General features: G+C 37.4%; 1 protein-coding gene across 2 annotated transcripts in view; it reads left to right on the forward strand.

Annotated features, from left to right (window-relative positions):
* LARP4B (La ribonucleoprotein 4B) overlaps window positions 1–25,009 on the forward strand; it is a 56,710-nt gene that overhangs the window by 18,586 nt on the left and 13,115 nt on the right. The window contains exons 1-12 of one of the 2 annotated variants that reach the window (XM_075144112.1): window positions 10,354–10,441; window positions 10,531–12,141; window positions 14,037–14,184; window positions 14,377–14,538; window positions 16,761–16,842; window positions 17,716–17,852; window positions 18,442–18,545; window positions 20,368–20,478; window positions 20,963–21,016; window positions 21,371–21,580; window positions 23,795–23,901; window positions 24,414–24,668. In XM_075144112.1, the coding sequence (XP_075000213.1) occupies window positions 10,576–12,141; window positions 14,037–14,184; window positions 14,377–14,538; window positions 16,761–16,842; window positions 17,716–17,852; window positions 18,442–18,545; window positions 20,368–20,478; window positions 20,963–21,016; window positions 21,371–21,580; window positions 23,795–23,901; window positions 24,414–24,668 (2,936 nt within the window). In that variant the 5' untranslated portion in view covers window positions 10,354–10,441; window positions 10,531–10,575. Of the gene's footprint in view, window positions 1–436; window positions 572–10,353; window positions 10,442–10,530; window positions 12,142–14,036; window positions 14,185–14,376; window positions 14,539–16,760; window positions 16,843–17,715; window positions 17,853–18,441; window positions 18,546–20,367; window positions 20,479–20,962; window positions 21,017–21,370; window positions 21,581–23,794; window positions 23,902–24,413; window positions 24,669–25,009 lie in introns of those variants that run through there. The other variant, XM_075144113.1, reaches the window with a different exon arrangement.

A 25,009-nucleotide genomic window follows, 5' to 3' on the forward strand; every position in this document is an offset into this window, starting at 1 on the left:
TGTTGTAACATGCTTCTTAAAATTTGCAAAGATTAAGTGACTGTCAGAGTAGTTGTAGAAGACAAAGGTTGGTTTGTGACTAAATGCTTCTTAATAAGTTAAGTAAGCCTACCAGGTGGTATGAAGAAGTCATGGTTTGAAAACCAGTCTGAGTAATTAAGGTGAGAATCAAGTGAAACTTTCCCCATGGAATTTCCCTGCCCGGTGCTGTGGCAAGTGTTCATCTGCAGTCCTGAGGCAGCCAGCGACTGGGAGCTGAGCGTATCTGCAAGATCGCTTTATCCTCGCCTTCTGCCATAACGTTTTCTCCTGACCGTGTTGTGTGGAAGTTCTTTGGACCTTTGGTCTGAATCGGCATGGCACATCTGGAATGGCTGTGAGTTCTCAAGAATTTCAACAACCACTTACAGAATCTTTTGTCTTCCTATTTCCGCAGCTTACAAAGGTGACCAATAAAGTTCTCTCTGAGCAGCCAAAAAGCAGACAGCTCATGACTTCTGATCAGGACACTAAAGTTGTGGCTGAACCGCAGGTGCAGCAAGTACAAGAAGTTAAAGACGGTTCTCATCTAGTAAGTATTATAATTAAATATTCCACTCGTATAAGTGTTGCATGAAACACGTTTTTTTACTGTTTTAATCAAAATTGTATCTCAGAACATTTTAGAAGACAGTTGGCTGATAGCATTGCAACATAATATGCTACAACAGAGCTGTTGAAGGTGGCGAATTCTCCACACTGAGTAGGCGCCTCAACTTAACTTTTCTTCGGCCCTACAGGGGATTTAAATAAACTGCAAGTTACAACAGTTTGCACTCATTTAAGGTACGGGGCTTTTTAGACTATGCAGGAACTACATTACCAATCTTGAGTTAGGTTCTAGCTCACACATTAACATGTGAGGAAAATACAGGAAATGCACTTGGCTTGTATCTGTAATTGAAAAAAGTACAAACCCATACAAATAGGAAATTGCATTCTGTAACAGGAATTCTGCTCAGTCATTTCTGCCAAATGGCACGTGCTGCTGCTTCTGTGCTACTGTGCAGGATCCAGTAAGTTGCTTTATGGGATGCTTTTGGCAGATCATACAGCAGGCAGTACTGTGTGTATTTATGTTGCAGTAAATGTTACATACATCTTCAAGAAGACTGAATACTTGGTTTGTGTGTAAGCTCTACTCATAACATTATATTTTTGTCTTTGAATGTTAACTATGTATTGGGAGGAGTGTTTCCTCTTGGGACATCTTGAAGGGTTTGGTTTCAGTGTATGTCCTCCTAGGCACTTAGCCTGGGCTATGCTAAGCAGCAGATGCTTGCTGCTTCAACTTAACCTTGCAGCAAGCACTAAGGAAGATTTTGAAAAACACTGTATACTTTTCTTTACTAAGCAAGCTGGTGGGATTTTTTTGTTGTTCCCCCTTCCCGCTCCTTTTTTTTTTTTTTAATTGGTTTCTGGGTTCTCTTCTGCTCTCTTTTATCTGTGCCTATTTGACAGTAGAGGAAAAAGTTGAACCCACTTTTGTGCCATGCTTTTGAAAGTTGAGCTTTTGTGATTTTTTTTTTGTTTTGTTTTGCTTTGTTCTTCCCCCCCCGCAAGGCATTAATTCCAAGAAACCAGTGTGAAAGCTTAGTAAGAGGCTCTTGCAGATTTGCTTCAAAATCTTGGAACTGTCAGTGCACTTTCAACAGCTGCATTAGTATTAAAGGTGGCTTGATTTGTCTTCACATTGATGCTAGTTCTTTTAATTTGGTGTAGTGGAATTTTTATTTAAAGCATCGTGTAAACTTGGATCTAAATCTTAATTTCTGTTCTTTCATACTTACTTGGAGAAAGAGTAATCATTTCTTTCAATTTCAGAAAATCTATCTGCTCTTTTCCTTAGTTGAAGAGACTAATGTTAATTTGGATATCTTGGAATGTATCCATATTGCTATAATAGTGCATTTCAAATAACGAATTCTTTTGAGATGAAAGCTTTTCCTTTGCTGAAGATTTTATTCCAAAAGCTGAGACCTGTAGCTTATTACACTTTTTTAAGTTATATCAGTATCATACTCTTACATGCACAGCATCACAAGGTCATTTTGTTGTATGAGAATCATTGCCAATATATGCTGTTAAAAGTGTTGTTTTCAAGATGGTCCCTTCCATAATGTCATGCTTGCGTGAGTATATTTTGCCAGTGCTTCAGGACTTCGCTTGCAAGTTTTGGGAACAAGGCTATAGTTTGAGAAAAATGTCATGGAGTACAGGAAGAAGTTAGCAAACTAAAATCATTAAGACATTTGCATCTTTCCAAAAATGTGATAGGAAGGAGAAAAACTTCTGAAGTCCTAACTTGATTGCATTTAGCCAGTACATGCTTCAGGTTAACTGAGAATCATCTGCTGTTTCTTCTGTGTCTTAATTATTTTGAGATCAGGGGGCTAGACTGCATAAAGGTATAGATTCATGTCTGTGGTGATCCCTACTTCAGTGTGTGTTTGATATGGGGCCATACTGTCATGGTATCTAGTGAGATTTCTAGGAGTCTTTTTTTATAGACTTAAAAGAAATTTGCTGAATTACATTCCCCAGCTATTTTGGCTATGCTGTTCTACTAGGATCTGGTGGTACCTAGTCTGGGTGCTTTTGTGGCAGTTCATGAGGAAAGTTGTAGAATTTCTACTGGAAATTTTGATACACCTTTGTAGATCCTGGAAAAATAACTCCCTGTATGCTAGTCTTAATTCTGAAGTGATTATATTAAGTATTTTTCGTTCTATCTTTAAATATTAACAATAAATAAATTTTCCTAATTATGACTTTAGTAAGTCTGTTTTCTTTGGCAGGAACGAAACACACGTTCTGCTGTAAGTAATGTTGAACAGATAGTCAATAGTGACTGAATTAAAACGAAAGTTTTGATGTTGTAATGGAACCATTCAGAAATCACTTTCCATGGTTGCTTATGGTACAGTTACAGAGGTCACTTGTTTACTAACAGTTTTCAAAGGTTTAACCTCATGGTGAGGGAGCCAAAGTAATTTCTTCTGCCTTGAAGTAGCTATAAAACTATATGCTATTTAATGCCTAATGTAGATTGATCACAAGCCTAATATTGTTCATTTCCAAAGACAGCTCCTCTTGAATTTGGCTGAGTTTAGTAGTATTTAACAGCAGAATTTCAGTAGTTTTGCACATGATTGATTGAAGGAAGTTGGCAACTTGAGGATCCTCGTAAAATTCTTGTTAATAGTAGCTTACACTTAAAAGTTGGAGGTAGATAATTTGGAGGACACTAGCAAATTTCTTAGCTTTGATAAATTTGGGAGTTAAATATGCTGGTGTTTGTGGCTTTTTTTTAACCTAGAGGCAGGCTTTGTCACTTCAGGTGACATCTGTCATTGGATTTTTTTGTATCCTGATTGACACTTACTCTTTCCGAGAAAGCCATTGTCAGACTGGACCCAGGAAAGTCAGCGTTTAGGAAATGTTTCACTCCCTTTTGACTTACTTCTCTGTTTCCTTTTCGATCAGTAACGTTTTGCTGCTAGAAATCCGAGGTTTCTCTCTGAGGGAAGAGGCCAAGACCCAAATCCCATGGTGGAGGTAGTTTATATGACCTGTCTCTGCCAGACAGGACTTAACGAACCTTTAGTGCTAAAGGCACAGTGTTTTTCCTTGCTCATTGATCCTGAACTCTTCCCCTGCCATGCTCATGTTTGAATACGTGGCCTCTCAGAGCACTTTCCAAGGACCAAAGAATTTTCTTTCCTTGATTGGCTGAATTGAAGACCCGATCTGGAAATTTGAAATTAACTTTAGAAGGGATTCTTGTCATCAAGCAGCAACAGATTCTGCAAATGTTGGCATGTTCCAGTGGAGGATATTACCATGGGACCATTTAAACTTGCTGTCTGATGGCAATATGAGCACCACCCATTCTTTCTCTAGTTGAATAATTATCAGGTGCTGCCATGAGCTTCCGTTAATGGGAATTCAAACTTTTTGTCAATGCTTATAGGTATTGTAAATACAAGTTCAATCATATTGTTAGTTCTAAGCACAATAAAAATAGCTAGCAAGTCAGAAAACTTAAGATGGGACTTAATTGTACTTCCTAAAATGTTTTTCATAGGAGGTAATGCGTAAGGATGTCTCGGGCTTAGAGCTGCTAGGTTATGTTCAAAAATCCTTTTGCAACCCATTCAAGAATAAGCCTTATAGAATAAAAAGGGACTGAGAAAATTAGATTTGTTAGTTTAATATAGGACCCTGTGTAACAGTTTAGTGAAAATTCAGTGTAGCATATAATCCTCAGATCATTTGACAATACACAGTATTACATACAGTATATGCCAATTAAGAGTTGAGTAGCAATTTGTATAACATGTAGGTGATATTTAATAATTCAAGAGATCATTAATAGCTTTAAACAAGAGATGGGAGGATGAGACTTTAAACTGAACATGTACGGTATCAGCATCATGAAGGATCAATACTGCTCAGCGTTCGCTCTTTTTGTCACATTATTGTAGATTTAGACCATAAGAAAAGTGCTGAATAGTTCTGCACCTGTAGATGACTTCTAATGCTAATGTTTAATTGCTTTAATACGTAAAATGTGTATTTAAACTCTTAACAGTCCATTTAACCTTGATATATTGGAGGGAAAGTTAAGCAATCTGACCAGCTGTTTCCAAAAGCCTGCAGTAGTGACATTGTGACGTCCGTCGTGATGCTGCTCTTCTCTTTTCCTTTAACTGGTGGTGGGCAGGACATCAGGTATGGCCCGGGAGTGCAGGATAATCACTCTTTCTTCAGGACTAGTAACGATTGCATGACTATTATAGAAAAAAGATAAATTAAGTTAGATGTCAGAAGGTTGTAAGGACTGTTTTAACTTGTGCTATTGTAACTGTAAAGGAATAGGTACATCTAGAAATGAAAGTAGATGGGTAGGTATACTCCTGTTAATAAGTATGTCGACTTGTTGCCTTCTATGTAGGTGTTTACAGGACATAGGACTAAAATACTTATTAAAAAAAAATTGTTCAGGTTATGAAAGTGCTGCTTCAGAGCAGTTTCGTTTCATGGAGGTGGAAAACCTGTTTAGGTTTTGAGTAGATGAGAAATATACCAAAGCCAAAGTATATATGCATAAAGCAAAAAAAAACCAAAATAAACAAAACCCACCCCTCAACTGAGCTGGGCTCTGAAGTGGCAGAGCACAAATTCTGGTAGATTTAAAGTGCTTTTCAAGTCAGGTGGTGGTGTTCAGCTTAGCCAGAAGGCTTTTAAGACTTACTGAGTCTTGGAAGTTAAACACCCAACCTCAGGTGATGTAGCATAACAGTGTAGCATTTTCTGCTTAAATTTATGTTGCTGGGTTTTTTTTTTTTAATGGTGATCCCACAGTAAACAGTATTGAGAAATGTGACTTAATGAATGTTCACTATGGGTTCTTAGAAATAGAAATTATCCCTGGAACTCTTAGATAAAACCAAAGGAACAAGTACAAAAAGTGCCTTTGCACATAAGGACAAGGGTATGGGAAAACTGGAAGAAGTTTCTACTTGCCTGAACTGCTTCACCCATTTTCTCCCCATTAGTTGATAGCAGAAGTGCTTGTTAAAGCACTGGAAAAGTGGACTTTGCCCTGGTCCGTCTCTTAAAGGCACTTAGTTAATCACAGAGGGGAAAAATCTTGCTACTTGTTTACCTGACGAGGGAGTTTTCTGAATAGTTGTAAACTTTGCAAGTATTAGTATGACTTTATGCTGACAGTAAAAACAGTTGAATTGTTTGCTCATGGCATTTCTTCAAAAAGACTATTATAAGTAACTCTCTCCCCCTTTCCGTGTACTTGGTTCCAGGGAATGCTAAAGAGAGGAGTGACTTGGCATAGTTTTAAGTCTGGATTCAAGCATGTTGAATAACTTTGTCCCACGGGAGAATTAAAAAAAATGCAGCAGATGGCAGCAATGATGCATCAGACTTCCTATCCTTAAGAACAATGTATCTGCAGGCACTTTGAGACTTCACATATTGGATAAGCTGGGAGGGGCAGGGTAGTCTTCCTCTTTTCTTACTTTGCAATTTCAAAGCAGACTTGCAGAGGAGGGGATGTATTCCGTAGCTAATTCAGCAATCTTTTTTATGGTCAGAGGATTAGTGGTGAATAGGTTTCCCCTGAAAGTTAGCCAATATGGTTGTTTCATGTATACAAATCTGAGTCTGCCTATGGCATTTAAATTTACATGGCATTTAAATATATGGTAACCTGTGCTTAAGAATCTAAAGCACATTATTTTTTGTGATTCATTTGTCCTATGAGCAAAATACTTGTCTGCGGAGAAAAAGCTACATTGGCAGTTACATTACAGCTTTGCACTTTTTTGTGTTACATAGAGTATTTATAAGGAGAAGTAGGATAAGAAATGACTCAAAATAAATATTTAAATACCTTGCAAAAGCTTCCCAGAAGAGAATAGAAGCATTTCACGCTGTACAAGGAGGAGAGATTCACCTCTAGTCTGTTTTATGCTGCTAAATGTGAACTGTACTACTATTACTGCAGGAGTGCTTCATAGTGACGGCAGTGCAGACTGAAGTGAAACATTTCTAGAGTGTTTCTGCACTTGCTCAATACTACCTTGTACTTGCAAGTTATTATCATAAGACTATGAACAGTTTGGAATAGCAAAAGCTTTTTTTTTATATTCGTTTCTACCTGATTTTAATCCAGTCTGGTTCTGCTTACTGTGGTTCAGTGCAGCAGCATTTTTTTCTCGATCTTCAGGTAACAACAGGAAACAAAAAATGCTTGCTTCTCTTTTGGTTCATTACTCTAAACAGATGTGAACTTAGTTTACCAACTAGATATGAATGAATAAAAGAGGAACCGCTGCTTAATATATTTCTATGTTGATAGTAGTAGATTTTCTGTCAGAAGTAAAGTAAGCAAAGGAGATTAAAACGAAAAAGTGACTGTGGGCCTCTCTGGTAAAGATGTTGGGTTTTCTTTTTCTTGGAATTTTGGAAACAAAGCAGAAATCTTGCGGTGTGGCGATGATGGGGACCATACCGACAACATAGATAAGACTGAATCATGTCTTAAGCCTTATGTAGGCTAAGTGACTTGCCATGAAAGCAGTTGTAAAATAAGTCACAATGACAATCATGCAAAAACCCACCCAAGTAATGATAGTGGAATACTAGAGCATGGATCTCTGTGTTAAGCAGCCTTTACCCTGCAAGTATAGTTTACAATAGAAATTAAAATAGACGTCTTACTAGTTAGTTGAAAGGCAACTACTTTTATTAGCCTTAGTACCCCTATATACTGCTATATGAATACAATGAACTCTAGTTCAAGTACATCTTGATTAAACTTACCATAAGGTGCACAACCAATTGAAAAATAGCACTCAGTTCAATGTACAGCTGAAAGAACATTTTAAATAGAGTTCAAGGGTCTGTCTTGTCTTACTTTCATCTGTGCTTTCAGTACCTCTTAAGTAATGGAGCAGAGTGGTGCTGTAGTGGCACAGTCTGCAAGCTTTCTGAAGGATGGTGTCCAAATTTGAAATAATAGCAATGGATTTGAGAGGAGGTCTGAGTGATGTGAGGTTATGTAAAGGCAAATAAGAACAATTCTGTTTAGAGCAGAAGAGATTGCTGACTACTTTCAGCTTTGTTACTGGCTTTTTATTTTTGAAGGAACAGAACCACTTTTTTTAGCAAGTAAAGGGACTTACAGTAGTAGAAGTCTTCCAATATGTAAGTACATGTGTAGAAAGATGTTCTTTGCTGTCATAAAGTCAGAAAGAAATCTGTTTACATACAACAAAGAAAACTTCCACTGGGGACAGACTTTTGGAAGAAGTAGCATTTAGTCAAACTACTTTTAAAATCCATCTGAGGTTGTTTTTGTAAAAGAATACACAAATTTTTTAGAGGTTAAGTATAATTAATCCTGCCACAGTACCACGAGATGGCTAGATGATTGTGAGGCCCCTTCCAGTGCTGTAAGTCACTGAGGGATTATGTATTCTTTTTTTCATGCAGATAAAATTTTAAAAAAAGGCTTGGAACAGAATTAGCTTCTGATAACGTACAATGACTCTTCAATGGAATACATGAGGTCTTATCTATCTTTAGCCTGTTTTTCCTAAAGAAGTAATCTTGGTGTAGGTTCAGCTCTGGGGGGAGGGAGGAGAAGGAGAAATTGGTCCAAAATGTGTTTGATCTAATAGCTTCCACTAGTTTAGTTTTCAAAACAGATTTAAACCTGTGAAGCCAGACTGTATTTATCCTTGTATAGAAGGTGGGAGTTGTATTAAATATGAAGGCAAGCAGTTTTTTGGCACACATGGGCATTGTGCAAGATGGCATTTAAATATTTTAATGATTTGGATGAAGGAAACTTTTCAGGAAATTAAACAATGGAAGTTCATAAGACTTGGTAATACTTGTAAACAGACTGTAATCTCATTAGGAGAATTATTTGGCTTGAATATTACAGTGCATATGATGAAATATTAAAACACTGCTTAGCAACTGGGATTTGGACTTTGAGTGGCAATGACATATGAACCCCTGCATGGTTTTAAAGTGTGCTATTTTTGGCAGCTGGGTGTTGGCTTGTCTCCTCAGTAGCAGTAGAAAGTTAGTTTAGTGTATAGAGGAAGGTGATTTGCAATGAGAAGACTCCTCTGACGCTACTTATTAAACATGGGCTGCTGCTTCAGTAAAGAATTGAGTAACAGCACGAATGAGGAGAAAACCGGCTTGTTACAAAAATCTGTGGAAGAGGAAGCACCAGAGTCAAGGATAAGTAAAACTTTATCTTCAGTTTTAGGAACTGTGGAAAGCCAGGATCTGCATACAGTGGGAAGGACGGTTAATGGGGAAGCTGCGATAGTTGGCTTTGAATGCGTTCATAGCGATGATTGCGCAGCGGCAAATTCTAAATCTGGGTTCTGGGATAGAAAAGCAAAATATCCGTCATACAAAAGCATGGAGAATACTCCCCATGAGAGCTCTAGGAGAACGTATGACAAACCTTTTAGCTTCTTTAATTCCTTTAGTCACCTCCTGAAGGTCTCTGGTACATACAGAAATCTGCAGAAAAGTGAAGAAAAGAAAGATAGGGTTATTAAAAAAAGAGCACCTAAAAAATCTAATAGTAATGGTCAGCACATGAACAATACAGAAAATATTAACAGTAATATTAATAATGAAAATGTAGCTGCAGAAGTGCATTGCTTGTTTGATCGTATTTCTACTTCACATGTACCAGACATCCTAGACAAAGGCTTACAGGGTGAAATTTCCTTAAATAGAAATTTTCTGGAGGATTACACAGTTATATGCGACCATTCAAGGCAGAATGAAATAGCAGTAAACATTGAAGACAGCAAGAGTGACAGCCTACAAAAAGTTTCAAGTTCACATAGAGAGATGTCTCCAACATTTTCCTATCTTGATGTAGACAACAGACAAAATACAAAAGATAGGGAGTTTTACAGTATTTGTGTTGTAGATGCTGAAGATCTGAAAGGGGATGAAGAGGTGCCAGCTACCGTGCATGAAGAGACTGCAGCAGACGTAGATAACTCAGCTGTTACTGATGAAGGAATGTGCAGCATGGCACGACCTCTAGACACTGGGGAGGAATTTCCAATGCAGCAATCGGCACAAGTGGAAGCTAAGTTTAATTCACAGAAAGAACTGTTTGAGTATAAAAAAGAGGATAGGTCAAACATGCAGAAAAAGGAAACAAAGGACTATTGTAGCATAGACATCCAATCTTATGATAACTTACTGGCTAACAGGTGTCGGGTGCATAGGTTAAATACTGATAATACAGTAACAGATGGCTTAAGAGTGAAAGTATACGATGAAGTCGTTCCTGAGAGTCTACGAGAGGAGGTATATACCATAGGTAATGCTGTCAGTTGGAATGAATCACTCCATAGAGCTTGTGATTCCGTAAAATTTGCAGATGCTGCTGAAGAGGACCGATACAGCCCTAATTCAGAAAACATGAAACACGGTGATTGTGTTTCCAGTATATTATTAGACACTGGAGTATGTGATTCAGGAAAAATTAAGAGAAGTCATGAGATTGTACCATTTGGTTTAAGTAGGCATCCCTCAAGTGTTGTAAGGGAAATAAATACTAGACAGGGGGTAGAGAACATGAGGGGTAACTTTAAATTATCGTTAGAGTTACATGAAATGGACAATGATTCTTTTTTGGCGAGTCAACATGTAGAAAAACTTGCTGAAGAAGGCTGCTTCCTAAAGCCAGAAAGTGAAGTAAACTCAAGTGTGGAAAAGAGAACACTTCAAAGACCGTGTGGTGATAGCCAAACGTTTGCAGCTGACTGTAGTGAACATCACAGTGTTTTGGAAGAATTCTTGAAAGTTAAAGAGAAGTGCACAGGTACAGTTTTGCATAGCTGGGAAGCTTTGAATATGACTGAAATGTGCGAAAACTTGGAAGAAGGTTCTGATTTTCAAACTCAAATTAAGGGTTGCACTGAAAACAAGACAACTGAAGTTGCAAACCATAGTGGCATGGAGGAAGATGTCTGTGTGAGTATCATCAGGCTAAAAGGCAACATGCTTGAAGAAGCTGATAGCTTGAGCAGAACTCGATCATGGGTAAGTGATGGCACTTTGACATCTTATGAACTACATAACACAAGCGCAGATGAAATATTCCTGAAGGAAAACAGCCTAGAATTTCAGATTTCACAAGAGTCACCAGGGAATAAAGGTAAAATATGCAAATATTCAAATTCAGATAACAAAAACAGTGTCTCTTCTGTGTCTGTGGAACATGAGGATATGAATAAAATGGTCATGAACTGTAGACAAGATGAGCAACAGGATGTATGTTCCTTCCATGCAGTGGAAAATCAATGGAATGCAGGGACTGACTTAGCCAAAATAGCTGGGGATGTAGTAGAATCTGTAAAACAGACAAAATTTGAAATTCACCTAAATGAGACAATTGATAACAAGACAGAAAATGTAAAACAGAATTTGGATGCTAATATTGTTGATTGTGATAAAAACATCTTAAATTGCAATAAAGGCTTGACTCACGATCAGAATACTTACTCTAACTCCACTGTACCTGTAGCTTTGGACAATTGTATGTATAAAAGTGTTAAATTGATAGATGACACAAAAAATCTAGAAGATGCCAGTAATCTCTTACGTAAAGCCCATAATTGTGTACCTTCATTGTGTCAAAATTCATATTCTCATGTGCGCGATAAAACAGTGGAAGAGCCTGAGTTACATCACTGTGCCAGTCCAGAGCCAGAGGTCGGGAACACCCAAGTTTCTGCTGGGCCTTTTACTGAAGTAGGATCAGAAACTCATGAAAAAGGTGTGTGTGATGTAAATGAATGTAATCTTCAGGATGGTGAAGTAAAACAGTGTGTCAGTGTCCATTCAAAGGAGGACAACCTCACTGGTTTTAGTATGTCAACTGGGAATCTAGAAGCTTTTACCACGGAGAATTTAAAGCAGTTAGAAGCCAACACTACTGAACTGAAAAACACCAGTTACGTATTAAATGCTCAGATGAATGACTTGACCACAAGTTGGGAACACATGCAGCCAGATCACAAGATTTTCTCAAACAAAGAGCTTGGAGTTTTTGTTGACCCAAAGCAGGTAGACAAATATGCTGCTACTCCTTCCTATGAAATACACAGTGCCTCTCCTGGTGCCGCAGGATTTCAGCGAGGCAGTGAGCGGTGTGTATTACATCTGATGGAAGACGTATCGAGTGACCAAGAGCACTCCTATGAACTGGACAGACAAAATTCTCAAGTTGAAATATGGTCACATTTCATCAGTCTTCAGACTGGCAATGCTGATTGGACAAATCAGCTGTTTTCTGACACTGTCACTGCTAGTAACGGTGAATATCTGATGAGCTTTTTATGGAATAATACAATTTCTAACAACACTGTGAAGAATGACAGACTATGTATAGTTAGTGAAAACTTCCAGAACGAACCTGAAGATTTAAGAGGTGCTTCATATGCAGTGGAAAGATACCTGTATCAGCTGCTAGCACCAGAAAATGTTGGTACTTGGGGATGGCAAGATAAAGACGAACTTGTAAGTATTCTGCAGAAGTGATTTGATGTTAAAGCTTAAAGCTGAAGCTAGGAATTGGAATAAGCCAAGTCAAACTGTGGTTTCATTAGAGAGTTAAATATATCATATGTTATTTTGTCCTGAAGCTGACCACTTTTGCAAAACCGAATGCTATACAGAACGTAGTAGTTCAAAATGTTGCTGAATATTAATTTTTTTTTCTTTTCAGTTCTGTTTACCTTGTGTGAAAGTTTAAATGTTGGGTAGACTATCTTGATTGCAGATTCTCAATTCTAGATGAACTTGAGATGAACACTTCAGTATGTGGAAGGGAAACTTTCTACAGACTGTTAATAGTGCTCTTTACCTTCATGTAAGAAGAAATGTTTGTGGATTTCCTGAAATCTTAATGTTCTTGCTTGGTAGCAATTAGGAAACCTTTTGCTCACTTCCGGAGATGTTCTTCTGAAGTGCTGTAGAAAGGAGTGGCTGCAGGAGAAGCGTGGGGAATGAGCTAGACTGGATCTTGGCTAGCCGGGGTAAGGAAGAAACAAAGCCGACCTGCGGCAGCTGCTGCTCCTCTTCCTTCCCCGCTGGGCAGAGCCGGCGCTTAGTATTGTTCTCCGCACCAACTGCGTCCCAGCAGCTGCTCTGACCTTGCCCGGCAGTTGCAGTGCCGGCAGTGGATTGTACTAGAGGCTGTTTGCTATCTCCTGGGAGAACTTTTTGTATTAAAAATGGAAGCTGATGGAACTTGCTGTCATCTTTGAATCCTTAGTATTCAAGTAGTTATGTCAAACATTTCCACTTTTTATAGGTCTTTTCTCTGTCATTTGGTAGATGTGTTTAGGTTGAGATTCCTTAGATCTTTTTACCTTCTGGATGTGTTTTCTATGCACTATGATAATGACTGTCTGAGTGTACATGTTTCAGAGTAACTACAGCTTCATGGAGTTTTGAAGTGCCTGTCTTAAACCCTGTAATGTTCCTAGCACCCTTAAATTTACAAAACAAGTTTTAATAAGCTTTTTTAGTAAGTGTTATCATGAGCAATACTCTTTCCCAGTATAATCGTTATACTAAAACACACCAAAGATACTCTGGGTATGGAATAACTTGATACATTTGCTCAAACGTTAGCAAAACAAGAGAAAACTGTCTCATGTTACTATCAAAGTGGTATTGTAAATGTTGGCACTGCAGAGAGCAACCTCTCTGAAGCACAAATATAACCATTTATATAATGGCTATATAAAACCATATATAACCATTAAATGTGTCAATTTCCAATCCAGGTTAAAGGAAATTGGCCTAAGATGATTTACCTGGATCTGGTAATCCATTCTTTTTGTCCTGCCTAGGGGAAAACTAACCTAAAAAACTCTGTTTTTTCTCTTGAAGTAATGACAGAAGCTGTCATGCACATCTCATTGCTTTCAATTTTCCATAATGCTTCCTTAAAACTGTTACATTTTTATATAAGTCAAAAAAAAAAACCCTGTGTTTTTCTATTTTAATTTTCTTATGTTATTTCGCAGAAAGATAGAATAACAACATAATCAACATTGAGTTACCATGTATATTGGAGAACTGCCTGAAATCTAGGGCAAGTGCAGGTTGAGTTAGTCTGTCAAAGGTGAAGAATGAAATGTTTGTTGTAGTTTACTCTGCTTGGCTAGCCTTTTCTGGTGATTCCTAATCAGGGAAGTGAATTATGTGCTGCACAATTCAGTCGTTTTTGTACGTGAAACGATTATGGGATGGCAATTCAGTTAATACATTCAGATGTGAAAAAAGCTTGACGATACAATCTTGAGTTGTACATCTGATACTGTTATTTGAAACTGTACATATATACGCACAGACGCGTGCTGTGCATCCACAAAATGCATAATCAAAGAAATTTCTTTTTGTAGGAGTCAACCAAGGTTTCTGAGTTAAATCCTAATGCAAAGGTGTGGGGAAATCATATGTTACACTTGGAAGCAAGTGGTGCCACTGATGGTAGCGTGAGCAAAACGTGGGAAGAAATACCTGACCAACCTCCAGATTCTTGTAAAGAAGGTATGAGTAAGAATTACTAGCTGCTGGTCAAGCAAAAGGTAAAATTCAGTGCAGACCCTTCTCAATTTTAATTTCCTGTTACAAAAATGAGTGCAAATATGTAAGCCACTTTACTTCAGATTTAGTTTTAACTATGATGTTACTGTGATTAGAAAGAATGCTTTTTGAGTGTGTTTGTCATCTCTGCTGCAGGACTGGATGCCAATGGTGATGGCGACAAAAAACATCAGAATGCAGTGCTGACAGAGCTGCAGGAGCCGTCACCAGCTGTTTCGGTGTCAGACCAGACAGATATGAACCCTTTGGCTCTCGATCATTCGGAGTATGAGTCTATGCATGAAACCACCCAGACAGGTAAGAGAAGGCTGATATTTGCTTGGACTTGGTTTAAAAAAAGAAAACATGAGTTGAACAGTGAGCATCCATTAAAAAAAAAACAACCACAAACCAAAAAACCTACACTACTTTCATTGTTCAATATATGCATTCTGTAAACAGACCCCAGAAAATCCTGTCTCTTTTGCTCTCAGGCTTAGACATACTTGGAAACTAGTCTCCTCCTGTTTGAGTATAGGCCTTATGAGATACCGCACAGAATTGATCATAAGTTCTGGATATAACTGTTTCCTGAAATGTTATTCTGAATGCAAGTCCCTAGTGTAGATGTTTACATTTATATATCTACCTGTCTAAGCTGCATGTTTCTAGTTGGGTCAGGTACTGAGGTGAAGTTCACATGCCATTTGTGTCTCAGGTAGTAATATTAATGTATTGAAAGATCGGTCTTGTACTTAAAATGCTAAAATAAGCAACAGTTTAGTCTACTTCTTCGCATTCTTTTTAAATGAACTCTCATGATTTTTTTTCAGTGTAACTGTTAGTAGCTGTAGTCTATAGCAGATGGCATGTTTTAAGAAACTTCTGGAAACTAGCATAGAAATTCAGCCATGCTGATATTTCACTGAAAGGGACAGGAGGTCTGCAGGATGCATGCAGGATTACTATTCGAACTGAGATGAGGGATGGGAAAGAGAGGAAAATGTGCTGGGTGTTTCTTGAGGTTCATGAGAGGTCTGCTCCTTGTTCATTGTGTTTAGGTGATTCTGTAACATGTATTTAAAATGACCAGTATAGCCTCCATAATAGTTGGAAATCAAGACAGCTGGAATCAGACACAGTTGTGGCATCATCCTTGCTTGTGTTGAAAACTGAAAGTTCTCTTTGATTCTTCTGCTTAAGGGTACTCTTAGGGAATATTAAGTAATAACTAACTGGCAAATAGAAAATTATATTAATGGTGCCTAGCACTCTAGAATGGAAGAGTGTTCCTCAGCTTAGTGTTAGAACTTGTCGGCATGTCCTTTACATGCCCAAAATAGTTAACTTTTAACAAGAGTCAAATAATGTTGCAAAGCAGCTGAACAGCAGGTCGGATCTACTATTCCACTTGATGGAATAGTAACATAGGTGGTCCCAAGACTGAAATCTGAAATTTTTTTTTTTTAATTATTATTTTTAAAAAATGCATATAATTTTGGTATTTGCTAGGTTTTGGGCAAGGAAGAAAGAGGAGATGGGGAAGGGAAACAGTGGTTAGTACATGATATGTGTATTTCTCAGGTGTTGGCATTATCTATATCAGAATAGAACACGTGAAGGACAAAACGGTGGGAGGAAATTAGAAGTTGCTTTAGGAAGAAGAAAGGTTAAGGAGAGCTGAAGAAAAGGATGAAAGTTACTGAAGAAGGGGAGGATATAGAGGGTAATAGTTGGTGTGAAATACTTTTTAAAAAAACTAATTTACATTTATGTAACATTATGTAACATTACTAAATGTTTTGTAAATCTCTAAAAGCCACACTAAACTTGTGATCTTCAAACAGTTCTCCCACTGACACAATTAGTTGACTCTCAACTGACTGTAGTATACTGGGTCTAAACTAAAATGAACATGAAATTAATGTTTTCCATGTGATAATTTTGAAACTTCCAGGTATAAGAAAAAATTAATTTCTCCTTCTTAACCAAGAGTTTGTTAATTGATCACACATCTGTTGTTAATTGATTGGATATCTGCTGATTTCTGGTATCTGGATTTCATAATTACGTTTTTGAAACTCTTGTCTGAGTTAGTGTGCTGGGAATTTAGAGTGAGGCCAGTACGAAGTGCCTCCATTACATTGCTCACTTGCTGTGTTAGTCGACTGCATTAGTCAGGGTTTAGTCAGCTAGAAATTGGTTCGTTTCCTAAGACTGGCAGACAGACGTATGAGCTAAATCAGTTCAGTACTTTGAGATGTGTTTGTAGCTGCTCTTCTAAAACTGCTTCAAATTTTTATGTATTTGGAGAACAGAGGTTAACAAGTGAAGTCAGATACAGTTTTTCTTTTTTGTCTTAAATAAAAAGTGTTCCTGGGCAATTTTGGTGGGTGGTGAACTAATATACAATGAACATTTATTGAATTTGAAAATTTGTTACTAGTTATACAGTCAGTGATAGACATGATGGCTTGATTAAAATATCTATTGTGTAATATAGCAGAACTGAATTTAAACTTAAGTATTTTAATTATTAGGTGGAAACGAACAGTTGCAGCCAGAAGGTCAGGAAGATTTACGAGAATTACTGAAAAAAACACTGGAATTCTGCTTATCTAGGTATGTATGTCACAAACTGGAGGGTAACTAACAAGATGCAGTTACCTAACTTGGGATGTATGTTAATATATTTCATAGCTGTCACTTAAAACCGAGTGGGAAGTATGAGAATTTGGGGAAAGTAACACACAAATTCAAAAGTATTTTATTGAGGTACCTCTTAAAACTTACCTGAAACTTCTGGGCCTAAAACATAAACTAGCAAATACATTGTTTCGAAGAGAGAGTAGTTACAAGCAATTACAGATCAGGTGAGTTTTTTGACTTACTGGATTTTGGCAAATTAAAACTGAGCAGCTTAAGCCATTTGCTAATAATTTTTAAATTTGCATTGATACAAACTAGCATTTTTGTATGTACATCTGTAGATCCCTTGATATTTTAAGTTAAGGATCAATTTAAAAAAGGAAAAAAAAAAAATTAAGGGCTCTGAATCATACACATTCCACTAGAGACTGATGCAAGATCATCAAAGCAGTTTACTTGTACTTAATTATTCTCAGTGCTTGTGTCTAGATAAAAACATCCTAAACACGTCTTAATAACCTACAACAATTCCTAATCTGAATACTCCTGCATAACCAGTTACAGTCAGTTTATTTGAAGTAATAAACTCCTCAACAATATTACATAGTTGTGGGGGTAATGTGCTGCCTGAACAGGAAGATGCCAATACTGTTACATGAAGGAAGAAAAAGACAATTTCATGTTTTCTAGGAAGTGAAATATAGTAGGTGAATGGAATGGGGAGTTGGTGAAAATACTGAAAACAAAATTTAGTGTAGAAATCTGCCTTCTACTATGTGATGAGTTTTTGTCTCAAGTTTATTGGCAAAAGTTACATTTCCCCATTTTTTTTTTCTCTCCCAACAGAGAAAATCTTGCCAGTGACATGTACCTTATATCACAGATGGACAGTGATCAGTATGTGCCAATAATGACAGTAGCAAACCTTGATCATGTCAAGAAACTCAGTACTGATATGGATTTGATTGTTGAAGTGCTGAGATGTAAGTAAAAATCCCTCAGTGTTAGAAAGCATTTTGGTTATTGCCATAGGACTATTAATCCGGATTTTCAATCTCTCTTCCTTTTTTTGTTATGTATCGCAATAAAATGCCGTCCTTTTTCTGTAAAGTATTAAATAGAGCAAGCATCTTCCAGTTTAGACCATCACAGTTACAGGACTGCAGTTTTATCAAAGCTACTTCACATTTGAGGTATTGAGTAATGATCTGTGTAAATGAGAATAATGTGAGTTTAAATTCTCAGAAAAGGCTACTGGATGTTACCAGTAAGGTAAGAATCAAAAAAGAACATGACTCAATGTGTGCCTTAAAAGTAAAAGCAAATGAATTGGGATTTTCTAGGCTGGAAGAGTATGAAGAGTGGGGAGATTTTAAGGAACTTGTCTACTCAGTTTCATATGTCTGAAAGTATCTTCAGTCATCTGCTTTTTTCTTAATGTTCAAAAATAATTGAAGTTTAGCACAAAAAGCTTTGCATTGCACAGTAAAACTGTGTCCACAGAATCTTTTGGTGTGCAAAGCTATTATGATTGCCGACAGCTAAAATACGTTTTTGTCTTTTCTCTCTTAGCATTGCCTTTAGTCCAAGTGGATGAAAAGGGGGAAAAAGTTAGGCCAAATCAGAATCGCTGTATTGTGATTTTACGTGAAGTACCTGAATCTACCCCCATTGAAGTAAGTGTTTAATTGTTCAGTAAAGAATGCTTTTCCCTTAGGATTTGGAAGTTAGAGTTCTTCCAGATTTCAATAAGCATATCACATTTCTCACTACATTGTTAGTTAGTTTCTAACAGTGTTTCTAAACCTTAGTTTATTGTGTGTGTTTGGATAATAAATATACTTGAAGCATGTTGCTCATAAGAAGACTGCGGTAAAACCTGTAGCTCTGCAGAGGGCTGAAAAACTGACAATGCTGTGTTTGGTAGAGATACAATAATTTTCTTGGACTCTGGCTTATCCATATGCACTTAACGCTCAGCTCCTTGGATAAATAGCAAACGAAGATGAGGGAAGGTAAGTCTTAGAATGGAAAATGCCACTGCTGCACCTTGAAGCTTGTTAGGGTGAAGTGCTTAAAGCTTTGCAAACATTTCCATAACGCCGAGGGTAGAGGTGTCAGCGAGTCCCTAAGGATCTCCGCTGGCTTGTGGAATGAGTGCGAGTGTGGAGAACTTCATTCTTTGAAAGATATTTAGTGCAACTCTGATGTAGCTGGGACTATGACTAATGGAAAGACTAGGAAAAAATGTTTGGGCCATAGATTAAACCATCTTGAATTTTCGAAAAGGAGAAGGCACAGATTCTTGATGATGGGGAGATATTTTAATTTCCCCTCTATTTAATATTACAAGGAAGAATAAAAATTCTGAAAGAATTGCTCTTCTTGATAGTATTCATACAACAATAAAAAGTACTGCAGATTAAAAGTTATAGTAAAGAAGTAAGTGGCCTTAGTAAACAGGAGCATGAAACAAAATGCTAAAAGGAATTGGAGGGAAGAAGTTAGATATGCTACATACATAGCTTAAAAATACCAGCTGCTTTTAGCTTTCTAAATGAAATGTAACTTTTCAAAGACTGCCTAGCTTTTAACATTATTGATTTTTTTTTTTTTCCCTCTCATCTGTTTGTCAAGTTGGATATATTAGCACTGGGTGATTGCTCTTAAATGCTTAACAACAACAAGTTCTGAGGAGCCTTTATTTTCAAAAGAGGTGGTCTGAAGTGAAGTGTTCTATACATTATGTGTTTAAATTTGCCAGACTGGAAAATCTGTACTTAACCCAACAAATTTAATAGAATACGTTTTCTGGCATAGCATGGTCAGGCTTTATTTAAGCAGCAAAGTTCCAAAATACTGTAAGGCCTCCCAAGTCGCATTGCTTTTTGATGCTGCTCGCCTGAACTCTGTGACAAAAATAAATAATATGCAAATGGATTAAAACAAATACAAAGTCCAAGGTGTGTGTTTTCTAAGGTGTAGAAACTAGCTGATTGGTTTTGAGGTAACATAAACCCTGTTTCAAATATATTAATCTGTAGATGCTTGAGATAAAGTGTTATCTCCAGGTTTCTGCTGAAAAGGCGGGGTTCACCTATCCCGTGCGGTATGCACAAGTTTTCGTGTAGCTCTGGTTTTGGGGACAGGGGAGAAATAGACATTCTTCTGCACTTGATGCCAAATTTAAGTGTCTCTCTATGGCCTAAATAGTTTATCTCCCCTGATTTAAAGGGAGCAGGCAACTTCTACTTGCAGTATGGCCTTAGATGATGCTTGTTTGAATTCCTTCTAGCTGGTGGGGAGACTGGAGAGAGCTAACACTACTGCAGGCGTTCTGAAGTTCTCAGTTCTGTTTTGTAAGCCCCAAAGTGCTTTTTATCTTTCTTACCTGGAGTTCCAGAGTTCTGCACTTTAAATTGATGTTTTCTTCTGTCCATCCATTTTTTTTTTCTCCCACCCTTTTCTCTCCCTTCTTATCAAAACCACTTTCCTTAGGAGGTTGAAGCACTTTTCAAAGGAGATAATCTGCCTAAGTTTATCAACTGTGAGTTTGCCTATAATGACAATTGGTTCATCACGTTTGAATCAGAAGCCGATGCACAGCAGGTAACACTATTTTTTTGAAGTATTTTAGAATGTAACAGTAAATGAGGGTGGATTGATGGGTCGTAAACTGTATTACAAATGTGTAACAATTTAAAAAGAAAAATACCCAAACCTCTAAAACCAGTAATGCTTCCCCTTAGCTAATACCCAGTTATCGATACTATTAAACATAACCCTGTAAGAGTTTTATTTTGTTTGCATATCCTGGCTTCCTGGCCAAAGCTATAGTTTTTTGTACTAAGAACGTTGATATTTTGGATGACACATTGAAATGCTTCAATCGTAAGAATTAAAATCTTGTTTTAATGCTACTGAAGCATTTCGGCAATAACTTAAATCTTGCCGAATGCAGATTACATATGAGGGTTTTCTATAGTCTTAACATTAGCAGACACCTCAAGAATTATTGTTAGGCTTAGCCTGTCAAAACTTAAGTTTCCTTTGTTTAAACTATTTGAAAAATTTTATAATTACTTTTTTAAAGGCGTACAGATACCTTAGAGAAGAAGTGAAAACTTTCCAAGGAAAACCGATTAAGGTAAATGGAGCTTTATGGGTTTTGGGGGGCATGTGTGTAGATGTTCTGGTTTTTGTGGGGCTCACTATGTTTTCTAATATAAATTTAAGTGGTCCAATCTCAGCAGCCATTTGACCTGGGGATAGATTTTGAAATGCAGCACATGCCCTTTTACCTTTCCTTTTCCTCCTTTCTGGCAGCGGTATATCCATCCCAGCGTCAGGCCAGCAGGGAAGCATTCAGCTGTTCCTGCCTTCCTTGAAAGAGAAAGCAGTGACTGACAAGTGTCCAGTAAAAGTTTGAGAGCTGCTAGTTTGAACCATCCTGATTTAATTTGAAAGGCTGCTGTAATAAATAATCTAATCTCCTTTGCAGGCAAGGATAAAAGCAAAGGCAATAGCTATAAACACATTTTTGCCAAAGAATGGATATAGACCTCTGGATATGAACCTCTACACGCAGCAGCGTTACACAACATCCTTTTACTTACCTCCAGTATACAGTCCCCATCAGCAGTTTCCATTGTACAGCTTAATTGGCCCACAGACCTGGTCAGCCACGCACAGCTACCTTGACCCTTCATTGGTAAGTCTCTTGATTATGAAATGGCTGCATTCTTTTCAAAGTTGCTACTATTTTCTTATCAAATCTTGAGGCATAGGAAGCATATGTATCCTGAAGAGGGGAGTTTAAGATACTGATTCTTCTTGAAAAACAGTTCTTCAAAATTCTGGAGTACAAGACTAATAATTTGAAAACTGCATCTGGTCTCAGACTGCAGTGTGATTCTCTTCTTAACCTTTTAGTTTTTGAGGCAGTTCTTTACTAAAGATTAGTAATTAACCATTACCAAAAGAAATCTTTACTAAAGACTTCATCCTGCAATGCTGCTTCCATCGTCTCCTCCATTGTGACAGTCCCATCAGAACTACCTTGGCCCCTTTTAGTCTGCCTTTTGTTATCCTACAAAAACTAATATGAATACAGTTTTCTGTAATAACTGGGAGACTAAGGTTGTCCTATGAGGAACCTCTTTCTCCCCTCTGTAAATGCCTCTTTACTTGCGGCTAAAAGAAACTAGGGTAGCAATGCTCAAAATTAGAAGCTTTTTAGAGGTTTTTTGGCAGAGGATTAAAGTGTCCTTGAACAAACTTGAGCAAACTTCCTGTGTACTGAACAGCAAGCTAATTAAAAAGTTGGTGTGCTAAACACTTCACACACAGGGAAGGTAGCCAGAGCCCTTGCAGGGGAAGGCTTTTTAAGGGGGACGAAGAATGCGGAGGAGACAAGGTAGCATAGTGAACGATGTTATGCCAGGAGAAAGCCACCTTATTAAGCAGCAATGAATGTGATTCTTCCTCTAGATAAACTAAGATTGACTATTGCACAGTCTTGCTGTGGGATAATGAAGTAGTTGGATGGCACTGGTGTAGAAGACATAGATTAATTGGCCACAGGTTCGAGCACAGCATAGTGTGCATCTGCCTATTGTCATCCTGGAACTTCTTGTATTCCAGAAAGCTTACTAGTCCTGGCCTTTGGGGAGAGACATTACAAGTTTGCCAGCGTTAAAGATCTCATACTTTCCGTAGTAAAAACAGAAAATTAACTGGCAGAGCTTTGCCTCCCACTGTTTTACAGCATATTGTCATTAGTTAGCTGCATTTTGTGTACATTAATGTAATATGGTATTTCTTGAACCTTTTATAGGAAGAGCTATATTTGAATAGAAATTTCTTGTGAGGAGAACAGGGATCACGAGGAACAATGACACAGGAATAATTTTCATGAGACAGGGTTGCGCTTTGCATGTAGAGACTTGTGTGCAAATATAACAGAAGTTTGTCTCTTCTTGTCCTTCGGCATAAACCCTAGCAGTGCTTTGTCTCATCTCTAATTTGAGATTAAATACACCCAGTAGTGTGGGCATACAGTTTTTAGTTCTGGAACTAGAATATGGCAACACATGTCCTCAAAATTGTAAAACTACCTACCACTTCATCAAGTACTTAATAGAATTTGAGGAAAAATCTAGTTTGTCCTGCTTGTGTTTTTAAAAAAAAAAAAAAAGGCAATGAGTTACACTTGTTTTTCTTTAGTATGTTCAGTGTCTTCTCATTATTTAGGTTTAAAAAAAAAACAGAAAAAAATGTGCTAATGAGTTTGGAGAAATTACTATGAGCATGCTTCAAATTTTGAGATATCTTGTTAATACAAGACATTGATATGCACCCACCCCAAAAAAATCTTTTGCTAGTGTTGCTTCTTCAGGCAGCAAGACAGTAATTCACATGTAGAGTAAGGTGGTAAGACGTGAAAAGAATCAAAAGTCCACTTAACATTCACTTACTCGCTAGGCTTTATTTAGGTGTCACATGGAAGATAAGTAGAATGAGGAACTAAAAAGAATTTTTTTTCTTTTTAGGGAGAGATTCACTTATAAATTATAAGAAAAACAATTACAGGCTGTGTAGGTTAGAGACTCTGATGAAGAAGTATCTCTGTACTCTGAAGTCATGCATAGTATGGTGTGAAATAGAAGGAGCATTACTTAACTTATGGCCAAGAATTTTGGCTCAATATTTTTCAATCCTCTTAACAAATTATCAGAACTTGACTTGGCTGTCTTCTCAAAAACCAGCATTTTGTAAGCTGATTACAGGGCACTGGACAAATGCTCCATTGCTGTTTGAGCCAATCTTTTAAGTACTGCCCTGCATAGAATGACATAAAATACAGGGTTAAGCAAAAATAGTACTCAGTTTGTTTATAATTATGAGCATGCAATATATTCTTTAGGTAACACCATTTCCAAATACTGGATTTATCAATGGGTTCACATCTCCAACCTTCAAGCCTGCTGCTTCTCCATTGACTACGCTCAGACAATATCCTCCCAGGAACAGGTAAGTTCAACCATCTTTTAACAATATACATACTATTTTATTATCTAGCATGTGGGGTTTTAATCTGCTTGTTTTAGTAACACCAGCTAACTTGAAAATACTTGTGAAATTGAACCTGGTGCAAGGTTAAGTGAGGCCAAAGGGCAGATGATGCTGCTATTGATATACTGTTTCTAAATGTAAATGGACTGTCTGAAAGCTGAGAACTTGTCTGTTCCATGATTTAGGATATACAGATGAAATATTCTGAATGATGGCATGTGATCAGCAGGATTATTCATGTAGTATTTTGAGTTTCAAGTAGTTTTTAGTAAAGCCATAGTTGAAAATAGACAGTGAAAAGGTTAATTTTGATAGTTCACATGACCTGTTAAAATGAATATTTATCATTCTTCTAAATGAAATATGCAATAAAGGACTAAAGATCTTGCTTCTTCTGAATTCTGTGTATAGACTTAGGCTTCAGAAGATCTCTCATAGTACGTATGTTGAAATGACTTTTGAATTTGTAGGAATCCTAGCAAGTCTCATATACGACATACAATACCCAGTGCAGAAAGGGGACCTGGGCTTCTAGACAGTCCTACAATATTCAACTTTTCTGCTGATCGTTTAATCAATGGCGTCAGGAGTCCACAGACGCGGCAGCCGGGACAAAACAGGACACGGATGCAGAATGCTACTACGAGTTATACCAAGAGGGAAGTAGGAACTGGACGGATGGAACAGACCAGCGTTGACTCGTCTCCCGGATTAGGTAGAGGAAGGTGAGTGTACTCTGTAGTGGTCCTCTGGACAACCCGGTATTGCTGCTTCTAAACTACTTTTAGTAAAGAGATATGGTACTAGTACTGTTCTCATTACTATTTTAAACTGAGACTGTCTCTCCTCAAAGCTAAAATCTTGGAAAGTACTTCAGAGAAAGTGCTAAATATAGAACAAATGCAAAGTGGACTTGCATACCCTTCTACCAAATGAAAATCATTAATGGCAACTGATGAACTATTTATAGCCATAAGATCTAATCCTCTATCCTTTCTTCATCTGTTGTAAGAAAGTTTTTGCATATTATTTGTTTGACTTTAATGAAGCAGTTCTGCCCATTCCA

Source organism: Calonectris borealis, chromosome 2 (genome assembly GCF_964195595.1).
Source record: "Calonectris borealis chromosome 2, bCalBor7.hap1.2, whole genome shotgun sequence".
In the NCBI taxonomy this organism is placed as follows: domain Eukaryota; kingdom Metazoa; phylum Chordata; class Aves; order Procellariiformes; family Procellariidae; genus Calonectris; species Calonectris borealis.